Source organism: Pituophis catenifer, unplaced genomic scaffold (genome assembly GCF_029215685.1).
Source record: "Pituophis catenifer annectens isolate HBS135680 unplaced genomic scaffold, rPitCat1.0.hap2 SCAF_1, whole genome shotgun sequence".
Lineage (NCBI taxonomy): Eukaryota > Metazoa > Chordata > Lepidosauria > Squamata > Colubridae > Pituophis > Pituophis catenifer.
In genome coordinates, this window is record NW_027256881.1 from 336,864,195 (window position 1) to 336,883,760 (window position 19,566).

General features: G+C 46.0%; 1 protein-coding gene across 1 annotated transcript in view; it reads left to right on the forward strand.

The window, feature by feature from the left end:
• The window catches only part of WDR18 (WD repeat domain 18), a 76,393-nt gene extending 57,485 nt beyond the window's left edge, over positions 1–18,908 (forward strand). The window contains exons 8-10 of the mRNA XM_070944019.1: positions 2,549–2,715; positions 15,296–15,364; positions 16,727–18,908. Of these exons, the coding sequence (XP_070800120.1) occupies positions 2,549–2,715; positions 15,296–15,364; positions 16,727–16,855 (365 nt within the window). The 3' untranslated portion in view covers positions 16,856–18,908. The remainder of the gene's footprint in view (positions 1–2,548; positions 2,716–15,295; positions 15,365–16,726) is intronic.
• The last annotated feature ends 658 nt before the right edge of the window (positions 18,909–19,566 follow it).

Below are 19,566 nucleotides of genomic sequence, written 5' to 3' on the forward strand. Positions count from 1 at the left end.
CCACTTCCTGACAGCTCAGTCTGAACTGAGCGATTGTTCCAACACCTGATTCAAAGGAGAGGCAGGCTGACAGATGAAAAACTTGACATAGAACTATTTTTGGCTCCCGTATAAAACAGGAGGGAGCACGACTTGAACAGGAGAGAGTTAGATTCAAATCATTTTATACCAACAGAAGAGAATATTTGTAGCTCAGGGTTCAACAGTGGAGTCTTTGGTGCTCTCTGAGCTTAGTTGTTTTCTTGCAGATGTCTTGCTACCCAACTAGATAACATCATCAGCGCTAGAAAGGAGTGGGATTTGTTCTCTGTTTATATACAGTGAATTGCCCACTGTCAGTGTCGGCTGAGGTGTTGTTTTCTACTTGGAAGTTCCTTGATTGGCTAGTGTTCACTGTTTGATTGTTGGTCTGGTATTAATCATGGTGTTAATCCCTGGTGTTGATTGCTGGCTGGGAGGTGTTTAGGTCTTTTGGTTTCCTTTTTAGCTTTTTGATTTCTCTATTGAATGGTGTGTAAATGTTGTTTATCTGTATGTGCCTATTGGTGGTTAATTTGTCTGAATACCAACCTTCCAAGAATACTCTAGCTTCGCTTGGTCTAGGATACTGACAGGGCAAGCCGCTGTATATAAACAGATTAAACTCAACTCTTGTCTAGCACAGAAGACATTACCTACTTGGGTAATGAAACGTCTGCAAGAAAACAACCAGAGAGCACTAAGAGCACAGATCCTTACATCTGACCATGGAGTTTTCTTGGATCTCTTGCAAGGTTGCTTTGGAAATAAAAATAGGGAAGATTTCTTTTGGTCTCTTAGAGCAGGGTTTCCCAACCTTGGCAACCTTAAGATGTGTGGACTTCCAGCTCCCAGAATTCCCCAACCAGCACGTGTCTTAAGGTTGCCAAGATTGGAGAACTCTTATCTTAGAGAGAAGGTAGATAATTGCAATAAATAGAAAAATAAATCATTCCAATGTATTGGGGGTGGGGTGGGGGGAAGCCTCTTTGATGACTCTACCCCCTACAAAATGATAGTCAACCTCGGTTTGGACTCTTCCAGGTACGCTGGACTACAGCTCCCATCCTCCTCAAGTCAATATGGGGTATAGTGAGAGCTTTAATCCACAGTACATACTTGGGTAAATTCTCTTGGCCTGTTGTGTAACTGTCCCAAAAATGTGGGTTAAACAGCCCTCTTCCTCTTTCCTCCTTCAATCCATCATGCAGCCTTTAAAAATAAGAGCTTGGTGTTTAAATGCCCATGTGTGGCCTGTTGAGGTCCTTAGCGATAAAACATAACAGGTGAATTCACTTGTTAGCTAAATTGAAAACAAACAGCACACTGTTGAACACAACAAGGTACAATAATGTGTACGAGCAATGTCGCACAACAATTGTTTTTTTTAAAGGTAGCAATAGCAACAGTAAAAAAAAAAAAGCACAGTACTAAATACCAGGACAAGTGTACAGGGCATTTTCAGACATCCATAAAGCTTCCCTTCCAAAAGACTGAGCAGGTAAGAAGAGTTTTAGGCGAATAAGCATACCTGTGTGTGTCTCGAGGTCCTATTTCCAACATAATACCCACAAGGCTCTGTTTTCTGGGCCTTTCAGAGCTTTGTCATTTTCTGCCTGACAAGTCAAGCTGTCTATTAACGGCTTCACTCTTGGTGCCTTGAAATCCATGACTGAATATTGAACTGCATCTTGTGAGCCCTAAACACAAATAGACAGACAGCTCTCTGTGTATTGACATCCAAGTCTATGGATGCCTGCAGCAGAATTTAACCCCAAGACGGTGAAACACTGAAATACTTACTCTGCATGCAGGAAGGCCTACAATAAAAGAGTTGGGGAAGATCCTTGGGAAGGATTCTTTTTTGAGCCGAAAGGAAGGTAAAAATCTCAGAATCAAGCTTGATTCCTCTTGATTATATGGACACAGGCATGTCATTTTCTTGGCAGCTGTACAAAATGGTTTGCCACTGACTTCTTTTTAGTTGTTTATTTGGTGTTTTTTCCCCCCCCAATTTGCTGATCCACCTGAGATTTCTGGGGTTTCCTGTAAATTTCCCAAACGGTATTTAGGTTTGAGCCCAAATAAATTTGGCTTTAGGCCAGCCAGAGATCTTTCAACCTCTTTTAAAAGCCTTAATTGCTTAATAGCAGCTACGTCTGTCTTTTTCTTTTTTTTTTCTTTTTTTCTTTTTTTGGAGATCAGGCAAACATCACTAGATTAGCCAAGCAAATTAATCCTCCCTGGTAAACGGGCTCGTTTGGTAAGAGATGCTTAAGAGTCCAGTTGCAGCTGTGGTTTGTTTGGAGTGCAAGAATTTAAGCACCGCAATGGAAGGATATTGAGTTGTGCTAATCAGTTCTTTCCTAAAGGGAAGCCATGTTTATCTTCTGCAGCAGAAACAACAGCCTCTTGGGGTGTCTCAGGCTAACCATTTATTATCGCACAAGGTTTTATGTTCCACAAAAGCTGTTGTTCTTACTAGCTGCGTATGCACCCTACATGTAACCCATTCCTTCTGCTCCGGTAGGTCCGATCACAAATGCTTTCATCATCCTGGCACCTGCCAACATGCTGAATCCAGACAGCAAGCCTCGCATCCCACTGCCCAAATTCAGCCGGCATCTTCACAGCACAGAGAGCATGGAAAACTCTGCCAGTGAGGGGCTGACGCTGTGTCTGGGGCTCCATCAGAAGGTAAGGAAACGAAGCAGAAGGAATTGGCGGGAGATGAATTGGGCCAGACATATGCGGGGTGTGTGAGACATTTATTCTTCCAGCCAAAGCGGGAGCAGCCTGAGCAGATGGCTAGTCCCTGGTGGTGTGATGCAGATCTGAAACAGGCCTAGCTAAATGTTCTGGTGTAGTTCTTCCTCTGGGGATGAGAAAAGGGCTGTGAGCATCGGTATGAGTTATATCCTCTTGACGGGCACTAAAGCAGTAATAAGCTGAAACTTCACCGCCGCCACACCTGCGTTTCTTGGGATTTGAAATGAACCCCATGCTCACTGCGCTGGGAAGGATCGTAAATGTTCGGAATTGAATTTGGCAGACATGCACTTGACCACAGGTGTGTGTTTTAGGATGAGCTGTAAATGGAAATCGGGTGGCACAGAGGAGGACACCATTTAATCCAGAGCCGTGATAAATAAGTGGCGCTTTCACCGACTGAAGCAATTTGCAGGGAACAACTTGTTCACTCTCCTTCGTGCCTTGATCTTCATTCTTTGCAAATTGCTTCTGGGCTTTCTGCCAATCATAGTAAGATTACGATTATTTATTCTTTGGATTTTTGTAGGCTGTTAAGAAAGTTAATTAACAACCTTTGTTTGGGAAAAAACCCTTATTTAATTTAGTAAACTAAGGTTTGTACAGACTTTGTGTGTGCTGCGTTCTTTGGGGTCTGTAGCTGGGACAGAACAGGTCCCTTCCAACTCTGTTACTGTTACTGACCAATGTATATAGCAAAGAGTAGATAACTCCATATTCATGTTTAACTTTCACTTAACTACTCCTCTGGTGGAGTTGCAAGGATTGAAGAGATTATTTATGTGAGGGGTTTTCAAACTTGTAAAAGCCCCAGAACCTGTTAGTTAAAAAACAAAAATCTCCCTGATCAAAAGATAAAATACTAGTGATAGAAAATTAGCTGGATTTGAGTGGGTTTTCTTTGGGGGTTTGCTGTTGTTGTTGTTGTTGTTGTTTGCCCTTAGTGAAACACAGCTTGAAAAACTCGGATGTGTATATTCGTTTTGTCATTCTGTATCAACAAACGCTTCAGGCAGAGTGCAGAAAATCTGCATTCACCAGCTTCAGGTTTGCTTGTCCGGAATTTGAAGCGGTCGCATCGACAGCCCATGGCTATGCGCGAAAGCAGGGTCTCTAATGTTAAACAACAAAGTCGGCATTATCTTGTTCTTGAAATCAATGCTACGGTCTTGTTGAAGAGCAGGCTTTGAAAAGGAGACAAGGTGGAACGGAACAAAGTACACTGTTAGTACTAAAAAGCAAAACAAAGCACAATTAAGTACATATTATCTCTGATTAGGACATCTAGAGGATTTTTTTTTTAAAAAAAAACAGCCTCAACAATATTGTAGTGACCACTTCTCTGAAAAAAAAAAAATTCCCCTTTCTCATTTTTGCATCGGTCTTTAAGGAGGGATTGGGTGAATCCACAAAGGAAAGCTCTCCCTGCACCTGTTTCTGTAACGTCAGAATCTAAGAGAGAAGAGATGGCTGACCAGCAAATGCCTGGTTGCTGGGGCTGGGGCTCTCATGCCCTCCACAGAGGCCTCCAGCTGGCTGCTGTGACACTCCTGATGCCAGATTATATGAGTTTATGACAACCTACAATATCTCTTTCCTTGCCACCACTGCTCTGTGCCGTGGCCTTTGGTGGAATCTGCCCAATAGGAAGCAGTGGAATAGATTTCCTCCTCTTGAGCCTGAGGGTGAAGGAGGAAAGAAGCACCACGAAGAGGGGATAGTCCATCCTTCTTTGCATAGATCTATTCAATATCAACAGGGACACGGTGGCTCAGTGGCTAAGATGCTGAGCTTGTCGATCGAAAGGTCGGCAGTTCAGCGGTTTGAATCGCTAGCGCCGCATAACGGAGTGAGCTCCCGTTACTGGTCCCAGCTTCTGCCAACCTAGCAGTTCGGAAGCACGTAAAAAATGCAAGTAGAAAAATAGGGACCACTTTGGTGGGAAGGTAACAGCATTCCATGCGCCTTTGGCGTTTAGTCATGCCAGCCATATGACCACAGAGACGTTTTCGGACAACGCTGGCTCTTCGACTTTGAAACGGAGATGAGCACTACCCTCTAAAGCCGGAAACGTCCAGCACGCATGTGCAGGGAAACCTTTACCTTTACCTTATTCAATATCACTCACTGCAAAGGCCTCTTGTCCATCCATCTGCTTCTTTTCCCCTTCAAGAGCCCTTTCATCTGATTTCTCTCCTATTTGTCTCTTGCCTCCCCCATTCCCCACCTCCAATGAGATTGACAGAGCTAACTCTCATGGGGGAGAGTGGAGGATACAAGGACTCTAAAGCCAGTTTGAAGCATTAACTTAAGGACATGCAGTGCTTTGGGTTTGAAATCAAAAAGGTGCACGCTGTACCTCTCGATTTGTTCCTGATCTCTCCTGGTGCCACATAATCCCAGGGAAAAAAATGTACATTTGAATAAAGGAGATGCCCACAGGGTGGAACGAGGTTGCGTTACGGTTGGCACTTCCACAACTCAAATGTGCATTTCCCTGGGTTCACATACATTAGCAATAGCACTTAGACTTATATACTGCTTCATAGTGCTTTTACAGCCCTCTCTAAGCGCTTTACAGAGTCAACGTATTGCCCCCAACAATCTGGGTCCTCATTTTACCCATCTTGGAAGGATGGAAGGCTGAGTCAACCTTGAGCCTGGTGAGATTCAAACTGCCAAATTGCAGTCAGCCGGCAGTCAGCCGAAGTAGCCTGCAGTACTGCACTCTAACCACTGTGCCTCCTCGGCTCTTATCACATGGCTGTAGTGTCTATGGAGATTCTCAGTCATCCAGGTCATGCAGACAGCACAGACTCATCCCCAACAGCCTACGCCTGTTTTCAACAGTGAAGGGACACAGGGCAGCCAAGAAGGCTCCACCCCTGTTTGCACCACTCAGGTGACCCTGAGGACACAAACAAACCTCCAAGTGGCCTCAGCGACTCTCTCAAAGAACGCAAATGACCAGCTGTCTGCAAGGAGTATAAATCCTTCCATCCCCCACCGTCCTCCAGTCAGAGCCGAAGAAGCTTCTTGGATGAGAAGTGAATCGTCTTCAAAAGAAAAACCAGAAAGTCCAGTTGCCTCCTGAAAAAGCATCTTTGGGACACGGCTACAGTATACGTCCAGCAAAAGAAGTTGCTGATATAGCCACGCAGATGCCACCTGGGACTGGGTGTTGAGCAAGCACCTGGATGAGGTGTGAAAGACTTGATTGTCTGTGGAGATTCTCAGTCGTCCAGGTTGTCCCAAAAGCGCTTTTTCAAAAGGCAACTGGGCTTTGTTTTTCCCTTGAAGACGTTTCACTTTTCATCCAAGAAGCTTCCTCAGCTCTGACTGAACGGCGGAGAATGGAAGGATTTATATTCCTGGCAGTCATCAAGCTGCAGCTCCTGTCGGGCATGGTATGTCAGCTTCAAAGTTAAGCGAATAAAAATCTTTGGTTTGGGGCCGTACATATGTGGGTAAAGGGACTGCGGTGCCTCAGTGGCTAAGACGCTGAACTTGTCGATCGAAAGGTCGGCAGTTCAGCGGTTCGAATCCCTAGTGCTACGTAACGGGGTGAGCTCGTTATTTGTCCCAGCTTCTTCCAACCTAGCAGTTGAAAAGCACATAAAAAGTGCAAGTAGAAAAATAGGGACCATCTTTGGTGGGAAGGTAACAGCGTTCTGTGCGCCTTTGGCATTTAGTTATGGCGGCCACATGACCACGGAGACGTCTTCGGACAGCGCTGGCTCTTCGGCTTTGAAACAGAGATGAGCACCGCCCCCTAGAGTCGGGAACAACTGGCAGATTTGTGCCAGGGGAAGCTTTGCCTTTACCTTTATGAACATTATGGCAGGAGGTAAACCAGAAGCTGCCAAATCTTTACCCAAAGGTGCTTTTTCCAAAAGGCAACTGGATTTTCTTGGGTTGTTTTTTTTTTTTTTTTCCTTGAATACGTTTCGCTTCTCATCCAAGAAGCGAAAACATTTTCAAGAAAAAAAAAAAAACCTAAGAAAATCCAGTTGCCTTTATGGAAAAAGCACCTTTGGGACAACCATGACTTGGATGATTGAGAATCTCCATACACAATCAAGTCTTTCATACCTCATCCAGGTGCTTGCTCAACACCCAGTCCCAGGTGGCATCTGCGTGGCTCTTTGTGGGGCCATCAACCATTTCCAGAGCAGACTTAGATGCCAGTTGTGGCAATCAAGTGGCCTTCCAACCTGGAGAAGTTTAGGATGGCCCTTTATACCAGGGGTATCCAACCTTGGCAACTTTTAAGCCTGATGGACTTCAATTCCCAGAATTCCCCAGCCAGCTTTGCTGGGAGTTGAAGTCCGCCAGGCTTAAAGTTGCCAAGGTTGGAGACCCATGCCTTATTATTATTATTATTATTATTATTATTATTATTATTATTATTATTATTATTATTTATTGGTTAATCTTTAGTGAGATTCACAGCCTTTGAGGCTGGTTAATAGCTCAGCAGCTCGAGTCCTAACCAAGGACCTAGGAACTGTTAAGGTATCGTCGGAGGATGTAAGCTGTTCCGAGTAAGGTGGTTTTTTGTAGAGTCAAAATGTTCAAGTCCGGCAAATTTAGAATTTCTAAATAGCGGGGTAGCCCTTTGGGTATTGCTCCGAGGGCTCCAATTACAATCGGGACAACACACGATTTCTTTTTCCACAGTCGCTCAACTTCAATTTGCAAATCTCGGTACTTTGTGATTTTTTCTTGCTGCTTATCTTCATTATTATTATTATTATTATTATTATTATTATTATTATTATTATTAATTCAACTTGTATACCGCCCTTCTCCCCAAGGGGACTCAGGGCGGTGAACAGCCAAACTTAAAACACATATAATACAAAAGTTAAGAAAAAACTAAAAATAAATTAAACCATCGGCATTTCCAATTTAAAATCCCAGATCTACAAAATCAAAAAGTTCCCAATTTAAAACCCAGAATCAATAAAATCGAAAATTTAAAAACCCCATTAAAACCATTTTAAGCTAGGCCAGCTTGCTGGAATAAATAAGTCTTCAGGGCCTTTCGGAAAGCGCGGAGGTGGTATAGGTTATACCACCTATAGGTCCCAAGTCCTGAATGCACGAGGGCTTCTGATTTTTCCAATCCAAAGAATCTCAGAGAGAGGTATGACCTCAAAAAAACCCCAGATTGCCTGTGGCTCCCAAAGAGACCATTGTGCTGCCACGCGCCCCCCTCCCCTCTTCTCTGTGCTCAAGCCCGATATTAAAAATCTGTTCTTTTCCGAAATGTGAGAACTTCCCCGTCCCCTTTTCCAGCCTTCCTCTGCATTCATAAGTGATAACTCCAATTTAATAATGCTCCTCACACTCCAGATCCGATGCCACCGATAATGATGTTTTAAGAAAGGAAAAGAGACCGTTGGGGGGAGGGGGGGTTGGGGAATGAAAGGTAGGGTGAATAGAGCATTTTATAGAAGAAAATAGGTGCCTTGCGGCCAAGGACAGCCGCCACAGTATTTTCAATATCGAGAGGTCTAGGATTGACAGAAAGCACTGGGCAATCTCCCTCCGGCAGTCCTTGGGTTTACTGCGTTATCCTTCAGTTCCCTTCATCCCCAGCCCACAGAGCCGGGGATGATGGGAACTGAATCCAGCCCAGCATTATTCAGGAAAGCACCAGGAAGACAAAAGGCTGGCTTACTAGAGGATTATATATGTTGAATTACGGCAGCCTATAAATAAAGTTTATGAATAAATGTATGTATTATTATGATTTATTTATGGTACAATTATGCACGGTGCGGGAAGAAGTAGGTAGGGTTCTCTGTGGGTTCCCCCCCTCCTCTCGTATAACTAGAATTGGAGGGGAGATCGTAAAATCAAATCCACAGATTATAGGTTAGGGAGAGACATAAGAGCCCTTTGTCGTTGCACAAACGGGCAATTAATTTGTGAGACTCGTTGCCTTGAGATGCTAGGTAGACAACTTTGAAAGAGAATTAGAGAGTGTCCCCTGGGAGGTGGTGAAGTCGGCTAGGCAGTCTCCATTGTGATGGCAAGGAAGAATTGTGACAAATAGGCAGAAGGTTCAGCAGGCAGCTAAACTCCCGGGATACTGGAGCCTCTAAAACTAAATGGATGAGCATCCAATCAATGAACTGCCCCCCCCCAGGAAAAAAGAGAAGACCCCTACCCAGAAGCAGCTGTACAAGCAACATTCATGCTAATTTCCATCACATAAAACAGGTATTTAAAGGCCAGTGTTCTGACTGACGAGCACAATTCAAAGCCCACTGACGATGTCTCCTCGAATGGTGACGAAACGTTTGCAACCAAATTGCCAAGCTCGGAGCTCAAACCAACAACCCAAGACCCCTTTTCACCGCTTTCACCTAACCCAGGGGTGTCCAGTCTTGGCGATTAAGACTTGTGAACTTCAACTCCCTGAATTGAGCAAAGCTGGCTGAGATCCCACCGGAAGTTGGCAAATGGGCCGTTTCTGGCCTCCAGGGGGTGGGGGAGGTTGTTTTCGCCCTCCCCAGGCTCCTAGAAAGGCTCTGGAGGCTGGGGAGAGAGAAAAACGGGCCTTCCCCACCACCCCCCGAGGCTCTCCGGAGACAGGAAACAACTTGTTTCCCTACTTCTGATGGGGCCGGAGCTGAGCTCGCGGTCCCACCGATATGGCTACGCATGTCACCTGTGGCACGCGTGCCACAGATTCGCCATCACAGCCCTATAACAATCGTGTGAAGATGAAGCTCATAGACGACTCAAATCTCTTTTTCCAGGCTGGGCTGAAGAATTCCATCACATACCGTTATCAACTGACCACATTTATTAAAGAACCAAGTAGGGAAGACTCAGAAATGGTCCGTTGCTTTTTTTAAAAAAATAAATAAATCATAGCCGGCTAAATGGATCAAGAGTTCTATGTAATCTTTGACAACATCTTACCAGATGAGCTTGCAAGGGCTTCCATTAGCATTAGCCGGACAAGCAAAGATGCATTTGTCACCAGCAACAGGGAAGCAATTCAAAGGATTCAAAAACATTTTCCACACACACACACAAAAAAAAGAAACATGGGTATTCCTATTGCACAGCCAACCCAAAGTTTCTTGGGCACAAACTTAATTAATTTATGAACGTACTATTATTGTGCAGTACTTTTTGTACCTCAGCATAAAGGCTGAGTCATGAGGGGTGTCGTTTAAGGTGTGTATTGGGGTGTGTAATGTGGGTCTAGGAGGGGAATGTGTCACTGGCTTCATCAGAAATCTCTCTGAGCAAGAGGCTAGATAAGGGTGGGTTTCTTGTGTACTGGGATCAATACAGGTAGTCCTTGACTTATGACTACAACTGGGACCAGAAATTCTGTTGTTAAGTGAGTCACGCCTGCTTTTACAACCTTTTTGCCACAGTTGTTGAGTGAATCAGGCAGTTGTTAATTCCTTCACTGGCTTTGCTTGTGGGAAGCCAGCTGGGAGGTTCGCAAATGGTGATCACATGATCTCTGGATGCTGCAACTATTGTAAATGCCTGTTACCGAGCACCCGAGTTTTGATCATGTGACCGTGGGATGCTACAATGGTCATAAGTACGAGGACTGATCTTACACCACTTTTTTCAGTGCCAGTGTAACTTTGATTGCAATTGCTAAACTGTTCTGCCCCAGCTACGGACCCAAAGAACGCAGCACACACAAAGTCTGTACAAACCTTAGTTTACTAAATTAAATCAGTCTTTTTCAAACAAAAGCTGTTAATTAACTTTCTTAACAGCCTACAAGAATCCAAAGAACAAATAATCGTAATCTTACTAGGATTGGCAGAAAGCCCAGAAGCAATTTGCAGGAAGCTGATAAGATAAGCAAGACAAGACACGAAGGTATGTGAATGAAGTTGTTCCCTGCAAATTGCTTCAGTCGGCATTCCTCCTTAAATAGGCTAAAGGAGTGGCCAATTAGCCCCAAGCCTTACTCTCGAGGAGACCTCCTCCTGAGGAGCCACTCTTGCCTTTTGGCAGCTCTGTGCACCTGTGCATTGAGAAGAGGCTTCTCTTCTTCGTCCTCTTCACTTAAGGGAGCTTCTGGAGGTTCTGAAGGCCCTGGCTGAATCCCCGCCTCTGGCACCACATCTTCTCCAGCCTCCTCATTGTCTGACTCGAGTGCCAGCTGCACAGGCTACTGGCGCAGCACCACACCAGCCTCCTCGCTGTCTGAATCAGTTACTAGCTGCACAGGCTGCTGACGGGCCACAACAGTGTTAACTGGGGCTGTCTGTCAATTCCTAGACCATGTATCAATCAAACCCCTTTTCAGGGCAACCCTGAGATTGAGTCCTCTGGCATGGGGGTCAATCAGAACAGAGCTGGAAGGAACCTCAGAGATCTTCTAGTTCAGCCCCCTGCTCAAGCAGGAGATCCTACCATTTCAGGGAAATGATTGTCCAGTCTTTTCTTAAAAACCTCCAGTGATGAAGCACCCACAATTTCTGAAGTCAAGCTGTTCCACTGGTTAATTGTCCTCACTGTTAGGAAGTTTCTCCTCAGTTCCAGGTTGCTTCTCTCCTTGATTAGCTTCCATTCATAGTTTCTTGTCCTGCCCTCGGGTGCTTTGGAAAATAAATTGACCCCCTCTTCTTTGTGGCAGCCTCTCAAATACTGGAATATTGCTATCATGTCACCCCTAGTCCGTCTTTTCTCTAGACTAGCCAAACCCAAATCCTGCAGCCGTTCTTGTTGCTTCTTTATCCTTTTAATTATTAAGACATCAGGTAGTTTCTTTTGTATGTCCAGAGTAACATCTTTTTCCATGAAGTCTGTTAGGAAATGATAATTTACTCACTTGTTGGGTTGGCAATATATAAACCTCAATATAGCTTTATTGCTGCATTGCATCATACTGTGTCCTGATTGGTTAGCTCTGTAGCCAGTGTCCTTAAGAGGGAGCTTGAAACCTGGTTAGTCTCTCTCTGCTACTCTCTGCTGATCTTTGCTGACCATTATTGATCGTTACTGCTATTTGCTGTGTTTGCTACTGTTTGCAACTGTTTATTGTGTATGACTACAACAACTGGTAAGAAGACTTTGTTATTGGAATATCCCTGGACTATTGTAGAGATTCTCAGTCATCCAGGTCATGGTTGTCCCAAAGGTGCTTTTTGAGGAGGCAATAACTGGACTTGCTTGAAGACATTTCACTCCTCATCCAAGAAGCTTCTTCAGCTCTGACAGGATAGTGGGGTCACAGGAACCAGCAGCATTACTCAGGTGACCCTGAGGGCACAGATGTTTTAGTCTCCAGGCCTTTAATCATCTTAGCTGCTCTTCTTTGCACTTTTTCCAAAGCCTCGACATCTTTTTTTTAAAATCTGGTGTCCAAAACTGGATGCAAGTATTCCAGGTGTGGCCTTACTAAAGCTTTATACAGCTGTGCTCATACTTCACGTGATTTTTGATTTCTATGCCTCTTGTTTATACAACCCAGGATCGTATTAGCTTTTTTTTTTTGGCTGCGGATCACGGAAAGGTTTTTGAAAAAACGGGGGGGGGGGGGGTCCCAATTCTGCTTGTTTTTGTCCATAAAGTGTAGATTGCAGCAAAGTTGCTGGTGCTGTTTCCCCGTGGCTCATAAGAGAGGGAAGGAGGGAGGGAGGGAGACCTCGGTGGTGTTCTGTCTTCATCTTGGAAGACACCGCAATAATACCAATTGCTGGGTCTTCTAAGAGGAAGCTGGAGGGCCCGATTGCTTCTGCAGATCCCAGGAGCCAGCCTGCGAGAGATAAAGATCGGCTGTCTCCTTTTATCAGCGCCATGTCGGCTCCCAAACTCGAACGGCAGCAGCTCTCAAGGTTGCGTGTCTGGAGTTCCTGATGAATTGCTGTCGTTCACTGGGGTGCAAAGGGGGGGGGGGAGAGTGGGGGGTGTCCTTCTCTCCTTCTCAGGGATGTCGACTTTCTTTGGTCCCTGCTGCAAATATGGAAGACGGCTTGAAGGGCAGCCTCTTTTCTTCTGGACTCCTTTCTTCCCACTTGCAATTGAGGATAATTCAAATTATCCACAATCTGGCCAATTACAGGTTGTCCTTGACTTACAACGGTTCATTTAGTGACCATTTGAAGTTACAGGGGCATTGGGGGGGAAAAGTGACTCATGACTGTTTTTCACATGACGGAAGCGACATCCCTGTGGTCACCTGATCAAAATTGAAACGCTGGGCAACTGACTCGTATTTATGACGAGTTGCAGCATCCCAGGGTCACCTGATCCCCTTTTGCCACTTTCTGACGATCAGAGTCAATGGGGAAGCCATTAAATTCACTTAACAGCTGTGTTAAGTGGTTCACTTTAGCACCTGCAGTGGTTCACTTAATAGTTGTGGCAAGAACAATTGTAAAATGGAGCAAAACAATCACTTAACAAATGTCTCACTTAGCAACAGAAATTTTGGGCTCAGTTGTGGTTGTAAGTCGAGGACTACCTGTAGCTGTTTGGGTTTAGCCACAGAAAAAGTGTTCCAAAGTCTAAGGAAGAGCCTTGGCTAGCTGGATCAGATCCCACCAGTGGTGGGACTTGAATAACTTAACAACCGGTTCTCTGACTGGGTAGGCGTGGCCGTTGGTCATGTGACTTGGCAGGTGATGTCACTTATCATACCCAGCCCCGCCTCCCAGCCACTCGTCTCAAAGGCAGAGGTAGGATTCAATTGGTTGGGGCTAATTCCACCACTGGCTGGCCCAACCCATTTTTCGTCCTGTTTTGGGGGGCGTTTTCCGGGCCGAAACAAGCCAAAAAATGAGTGGGGGCGGGACCAGCCAGTGATGGGATTTGCTGGTTTGCCAAACTGCGCAGAATCTTAACTATCGGTTTGCTTGAACCAGTGTGAACCGGCAGCAGCCAACCTCTGGATCCCACCCAACTCATGATTCCCTTTTTTGGTAAATTTGTCTGAGGTTATATACAGTAATAAAGTGTGTGTCGTTGTGGTCCTTTCAGCAGAAATTTCATTATTGGGCAAAATAACATCACCATTTGAAACACCACCACACACCCCTCTCCTTCACACTTAGAGGTTCCCTCGCCTGGTAGAGAAACCTCGGCAAGAAAACAACTTGGTTGTTTTGGTAGTACAGTGGAGCCCTGGTAGTACAGTGGTCTAAAGCACCCTGTTATTAAGACCAGCTGCCTGCAATTACTGCAGGTTCGAATCTCGCCTAGGCTCAAGGTTGACTCAGCCTTCCATCCTTTCTAAGGTAGGTAAATTGAGGACCCAGTTGTGGGGGCAATAAGCTGACTTTGTATAAATATACAAAAGGATGAAGGCTATTGCTTAGCGCATTGTAAGCTGAGTCTCCGGAGAAGGGCGGCATATAAATCAAATTAAAAAAAAAAAATAAGCTCAGAGGGCACCAAGAACCCAAGAGTTCAACCCTGAATGTCTATGGAGAGTCTCAGTCATCCAGGTCCTGGTTGTCCCAAAGGTGCTTTTTCAAGAGGCAGCTGGACTTTCTAGTTTTTCTTTGAAGATGTTTCATTTCTCGTGCAAGAAGCTGAAGAAGGGGGGGGGGTGGGGGGCGTGTGCCCATACCCATAATTCTAAGCACCCCACCACCTGCTCACCCCGCTTCTGGCACGCGATGGCCCGGCAAGCCTGTTTTTCTCTCTTACCTGTCTCCAGAGCCTTTCTAGCAGTCTGGGGAGGGCAAAAACAGCCTTCCCTACCCCTCCAGAGGCCCCCCAGAGGCCAGAACGGCCCCTTTGCCAACTTCCGGTGGGACCGGAAGGCCTGTTTTTTGCTGTCCCCAGCCTCCAGAGCCTCTCTAGGAGTCTGGGGAGCATGAAAACGGCCTTCCCCACCCACCCCCTGGAGGTCCTCCGGAAGCCGAAAACGGCCTGTTTGCCAACTTCTGGTCCCAGTGCTTTACTCTAAGCGGTTTTACAGAGTCAGCTTATTGTCCCCAACAATTTGGCTCCTCATTTTACCCACCTTGGAAGGATGGAAGGCTGAGTCAACCTTGAGCCTGCTGAGATTCGAATTGCCAAATTGCAGGCAGCTGGCAGTCAGCAGAATTAGCCTGCAGTACTGCTCTTCAACCACTGCGCCACCACGGCGTGATGTTACCTAGTTAGGGTAGTGAAACATTTGTAAGAAAACAAGCAAGCTCAGAGAGCACTAAGGACCCCCTCATTAACCTTGTCTGTTGTGTTCAGTCTCACTTACCCTGTGAGCTCATATTCTGAAGAAAGCCTTCTTGATAAAACCCATTTGTGACTTTTCCTCCTGGTTAATCTTTCCTTTCCTGAATTCTAAAACCCAGCTGTCCATTAAGAGATGATCCATTCCTTAGTGTCACCATTTTGTCAAGAGCTACTTAGAGATCACTTGTTCCTTTCGCCAGGCTTCATTGTAAAACATGTTCGCAGCTTTGACTTCAGGCTCCCTTCGGCAAAGCTCAGCTGAAGCATCTCTACGGAGGCTTAACCCTTTGATGCCTCTCTTCTTCTTCTCTTCCTTCTTCCACAGGGTTCGGGAGAGAGTTACCTGGAGAGAACAGAGCGCTTATATCTCCAGATGTGCTCAACGAGAGAAAAGGTGAGGCACCCTGGCATCCACCCTCCTGCCTGCAACCCCACAGAAGTGTCGGGACCCAGTGCAAACCTGCTTCGCAATACAAGTAGTCCTCAATTTATGACCAGTCGCTTAGCAACTGGTCAAAGGTCCCACAGGCCTCCCCGGGAATAGTGACAACAGAACTGGATCACGCACGCGCAGAAGTCACATGACTGCATTGCAGGCACTCTCAGCAATCAGCTGTTCGCAGTGTCCCGCAACTACGTGTCCAACTTTCGTGGCATTTTTGCTGAAATTTGTTGTCGGCAAAAACCCAGTCCTGCAGATTTCATTTAATAACCGCCACGCAAAGATTGCAACATTGGGTCAGTCATTGGGAGCAACCTGATTTACGACCGGTATGGGCAGTCTCCATTACGGTTGTAAGTTGAGGACTACTTATTATCTGTGTCACGAAAGAGCACTCAAGTACATTGGGAAAAGTCATTCGTTTTAACCTACGCTTTGGCCTCAGGAGGTTGGGACCTGGGTAGGTGGCTGCAGAATTTCCTCACCTGTTTTGTTGCCCTTACAGATCCCAAAACACCTGAGGCGAGAAAAGTCATAAAATGGAACAAACTCACTTCAGAAATTTCTCATTTAGCAACATAAATTTTGGGCTCAGTTGAGGGCTACCTGTATAAACAATTGCTTTTTCTTCCCTTGACCACACAAGGGAAGGCATTTTTTTTAACCATTAAAAATCTGGTAATTTTCTTGGCCTTAAAATAGCAAAATTGACCCAATTCTTCCAGATCTTAATCCTACCGCTGGTAAGTCACACCTTTTCCATCCCATTAACTTTAGGATGGGTGAACTTCAAAGCCCAGAATTCCCTAGAATTTTGAGAATTGAAGTCTACCCATCTTAATGTTGTTGAGATGCAGAAAGACCTAGGTAGGTCCAGGAGTGGGCTGCTGGGGGTTCGCAGGGGTTTGGGAGAAGCTCTAGCTAAGATTCTGTGCAGTTCGGAGAACCCCCAAATCCCACTCCTGGCTGGCCACCCCCACCCCAATCCGCCCCTTCCAGGAGTCCCCACGTGGTCTGTTTTGGGTGCAGGTAAGTGCAGGGCGCGCACGGAGGCTCGGGAAGGCCAGAAACAGGCCTGTTACCGGCCTCCAAAGGGCCTCCAGAACCTGGGGAGGCCATTTTTGCCCTCCTGGAGGCTCGATGAAAGCCTCCAGAGCCCAGGGAGGGCAAAATTGCCCCCCCCGCCACGCCCACTATGGCCACGCCCACCCAGCAACCAAGCAGAGAACCCCTTGCTAAAATTTTTGAAACCCACCCGAGTAGGTTCCCCCATGTCCCCTTTCTAGATTCTTATGGTTTGTTCTCTCGTCATAGAATTTGATGGGCGACCAAGAGCAACTGAAAATTCAGGTGACAGAACTGGAGGAGGAAGTCAACACCCTGCGGAAGATCAACAAGAATCTCTTCGACTTCTCCAGCTCTATCATCACCTCACCCAAATAGAACAGCTTCTGAAGCCCAGCTAGCGGTGGAAGGAGAGACAAGCCAGTCGGGATTCATCTTGGACACAGCCATTTCCTCCATGGCAATGTTAGATGGGAACTTATACGGTTGCAGAGATACCCTCTCGTAACCATGTCTAACTTCAGGGCTGGACATGGAAGTCTCTAGCATCTAGGTGTTTTGGGTGGAGCCCTACCCCCCCAAAAAATATCTTTATGGGTAACAGCACACGGTATGGAAGGAGAATAATCCAGAAGGGAAAAACTATGACTCTTTCTTTTACAGTGCAGCTTCTTCCATCCTACAAGGTCCTTTCATTCCTCAAACAGAACCAGCTGTAGATCTTCTTCAAGATGCCACCACCCCCTTTTCTCCAGTCGGAAATCACGTGGCTGCTTTTAGAATTCCTCTTGTACTTGGGAACTTCTGGGGATTGAAGACAACCATGGGCTTCGAAGGCATCACACACAATAGTGTGCCCTCATTGTAACTGGCCAGGGAGAGGGACAATTGACTATCATGAAGAATGACCTGTGTAGCTGGAACTGAGCACAGAGGCTTCCTATCCTCAAGATCCTGCTGGGGGAAAAAAAATGGGAGAGATGGGGAAGATCATGTTTTCCTCATTTGGAAATGGTGGGAAAACCTTCCCTGCAAAGTTGAGCTGGCATGATAAGGAAAAAGGTCACAGATCAGCAAAAAAAAAAAATGGGTCTTTTTAACTGACCTGCTACTCTTCCTGCAGAAGAATTGCAGGACTTTTTGTCTGGTCCATCATTCTACCAACTTATGCACAGATCTTTAGCCAACCGGATGTCTAGTTAGGCTTCTTTCAAGCCAGCTCCTTTGGCTTCCGTACAGTTGCAGGCTTCAGCACCAGCCTCAGGATGCATTTGCCATGTAGCAGATTTACATTGGGTTATCTAGTTTAATTCTTTTTCTTTAGAGGAAAAATACCCCTCTGGTTCTGTCTTCAGCCAAATTGTTGTTTGTTGTATTACACTTTTTTTAAAAAAACAAAACTCCGAAACAAAAACTGTTAACACAAGTATTTGATTCCCACCCCTCCACCCCATCCCCTTTAATAATATTGTCTGTCTCCTAGCAAATGGTTCTATTACTGTGTCCTGTTTGGGAGGCTTCCAGAGCATCTGCTGAACACCAGTGGAAAGGAGGCTGCTGGGCTTAAGTGGAATGACAATTAAGTGAAATGTTCACCTTCAGGAAACAGTCCATCTCAGAACACCAATCGCAAGCCGCAAATAGAAGGAGTGTGGCTGTTCAGCCCTGTTGACAGACTTCTTAGGCTATCGAGCGGGTAATTCTAGATGGCGATAATGGATCCAGCGAGCTGATTTTTGCGATCTTATTAATGGGGCCTAAAAAACGAGAGCAAACATTGTAGGCCACATGTTCAGGAGCAGCATTGCTCCGTGGAGAAAGAGCAAATCGCTTCTTTCCTTTACCATATGGCCTGTTGCTGAATTTTCCCAGCAACATCTGGCCGGAAAGAAGTTGGGTCCTGCCAAGCACGAACTGCAACCATAAATCGTTGCCCAAGAACAATTGGCTTTATTTTATTTTATTTTATTTTATTTATTTTTTTGCAAACTGAAGAAAAGGCAGGGATTTCTCTTTAATTGCATAGAAAGTGAAATCAGCTTTGACGCTCTGCGTGGGAGGGAGACGAGAAGCAGAAAGTTGTCCTTAGCAAGCCCTTGGTGGTGGTGGAGGAGGAGGAGGAGGAGGGAAAACCCCTGGTCCTCGGCTTGTTTCTCCCAGACCCAGATGATGACTTTACCCTTTTCAAGGCTCGATTGCTCCAAATTGGCAGCCTGCGATATTGATGGAGACATCTGGCATAAGGAAGGCAACATAATTCCATTTGTTTTGAACTGCAGCTATTCGTTCTGCTTAGCAGGGCCAGCGTTCTTGTCCCCTTCATTTCCTAGCCATGCATAAAAGAAGACGAGGCCTCCGAAGGAGACAAGAAGCTCGCCTTAAACCAGTGTTTCTCAACCTTGGTAGCTTGAAGATGGGTGGACTTCAACTCCCAGAATCCCCCAGCCAGCGCTGCTGGCTGGGGGATTCTGGGAGTTGAAGTCCACCCATCTTCAAGCTACCAAGGTTGAGAAACACTGCCTTAAACAGCAGGGGATGAAACTCCCACAGCTCTTGGTCAAGACAGCAAGGTCCCTTTTTCAGTCGTAGCTGCCTGTTCCCCGTCCCCCTCCCCTTTCCCACTCCAGTGCCACGTTTTTTTATCAAGGCAGGGAATTTAGTATCATGGCTCTTGTTAGATCCTGGTTCAGAGGAGGAGGAGGAATTGGAACCGGAATCCGAAGGAGAGGACACGGTCGTCTCCCAAACGAGAGTTGAGAGTCCAAGGGCTGAGGACAAGGCGGTCCCAGGGCCATCTGGCAGTGGGCCGGGGCTGGGGGCCGGCTGACCTGATGGAAGGTGGGTCATTTGTGACTGCAATAAGTGAGCCATAAATGGACCCTCCTTAACCTCTGCCTTGCCAGCATGGCTTGGGTCAGAAGACTGGGAATGGGACAGCTTACTGCGGCCAACTCACTGCAGGAGAACTCATCGTGGCCAGCTCGCCGCAGGATAACTCATCGTGGACAACTCACCGCAGGACAACTCGCCGTGGCCAGCTAGCCACAGGATAACTCGCCATGGGATAACACTCTGCAGGACAATTTAAC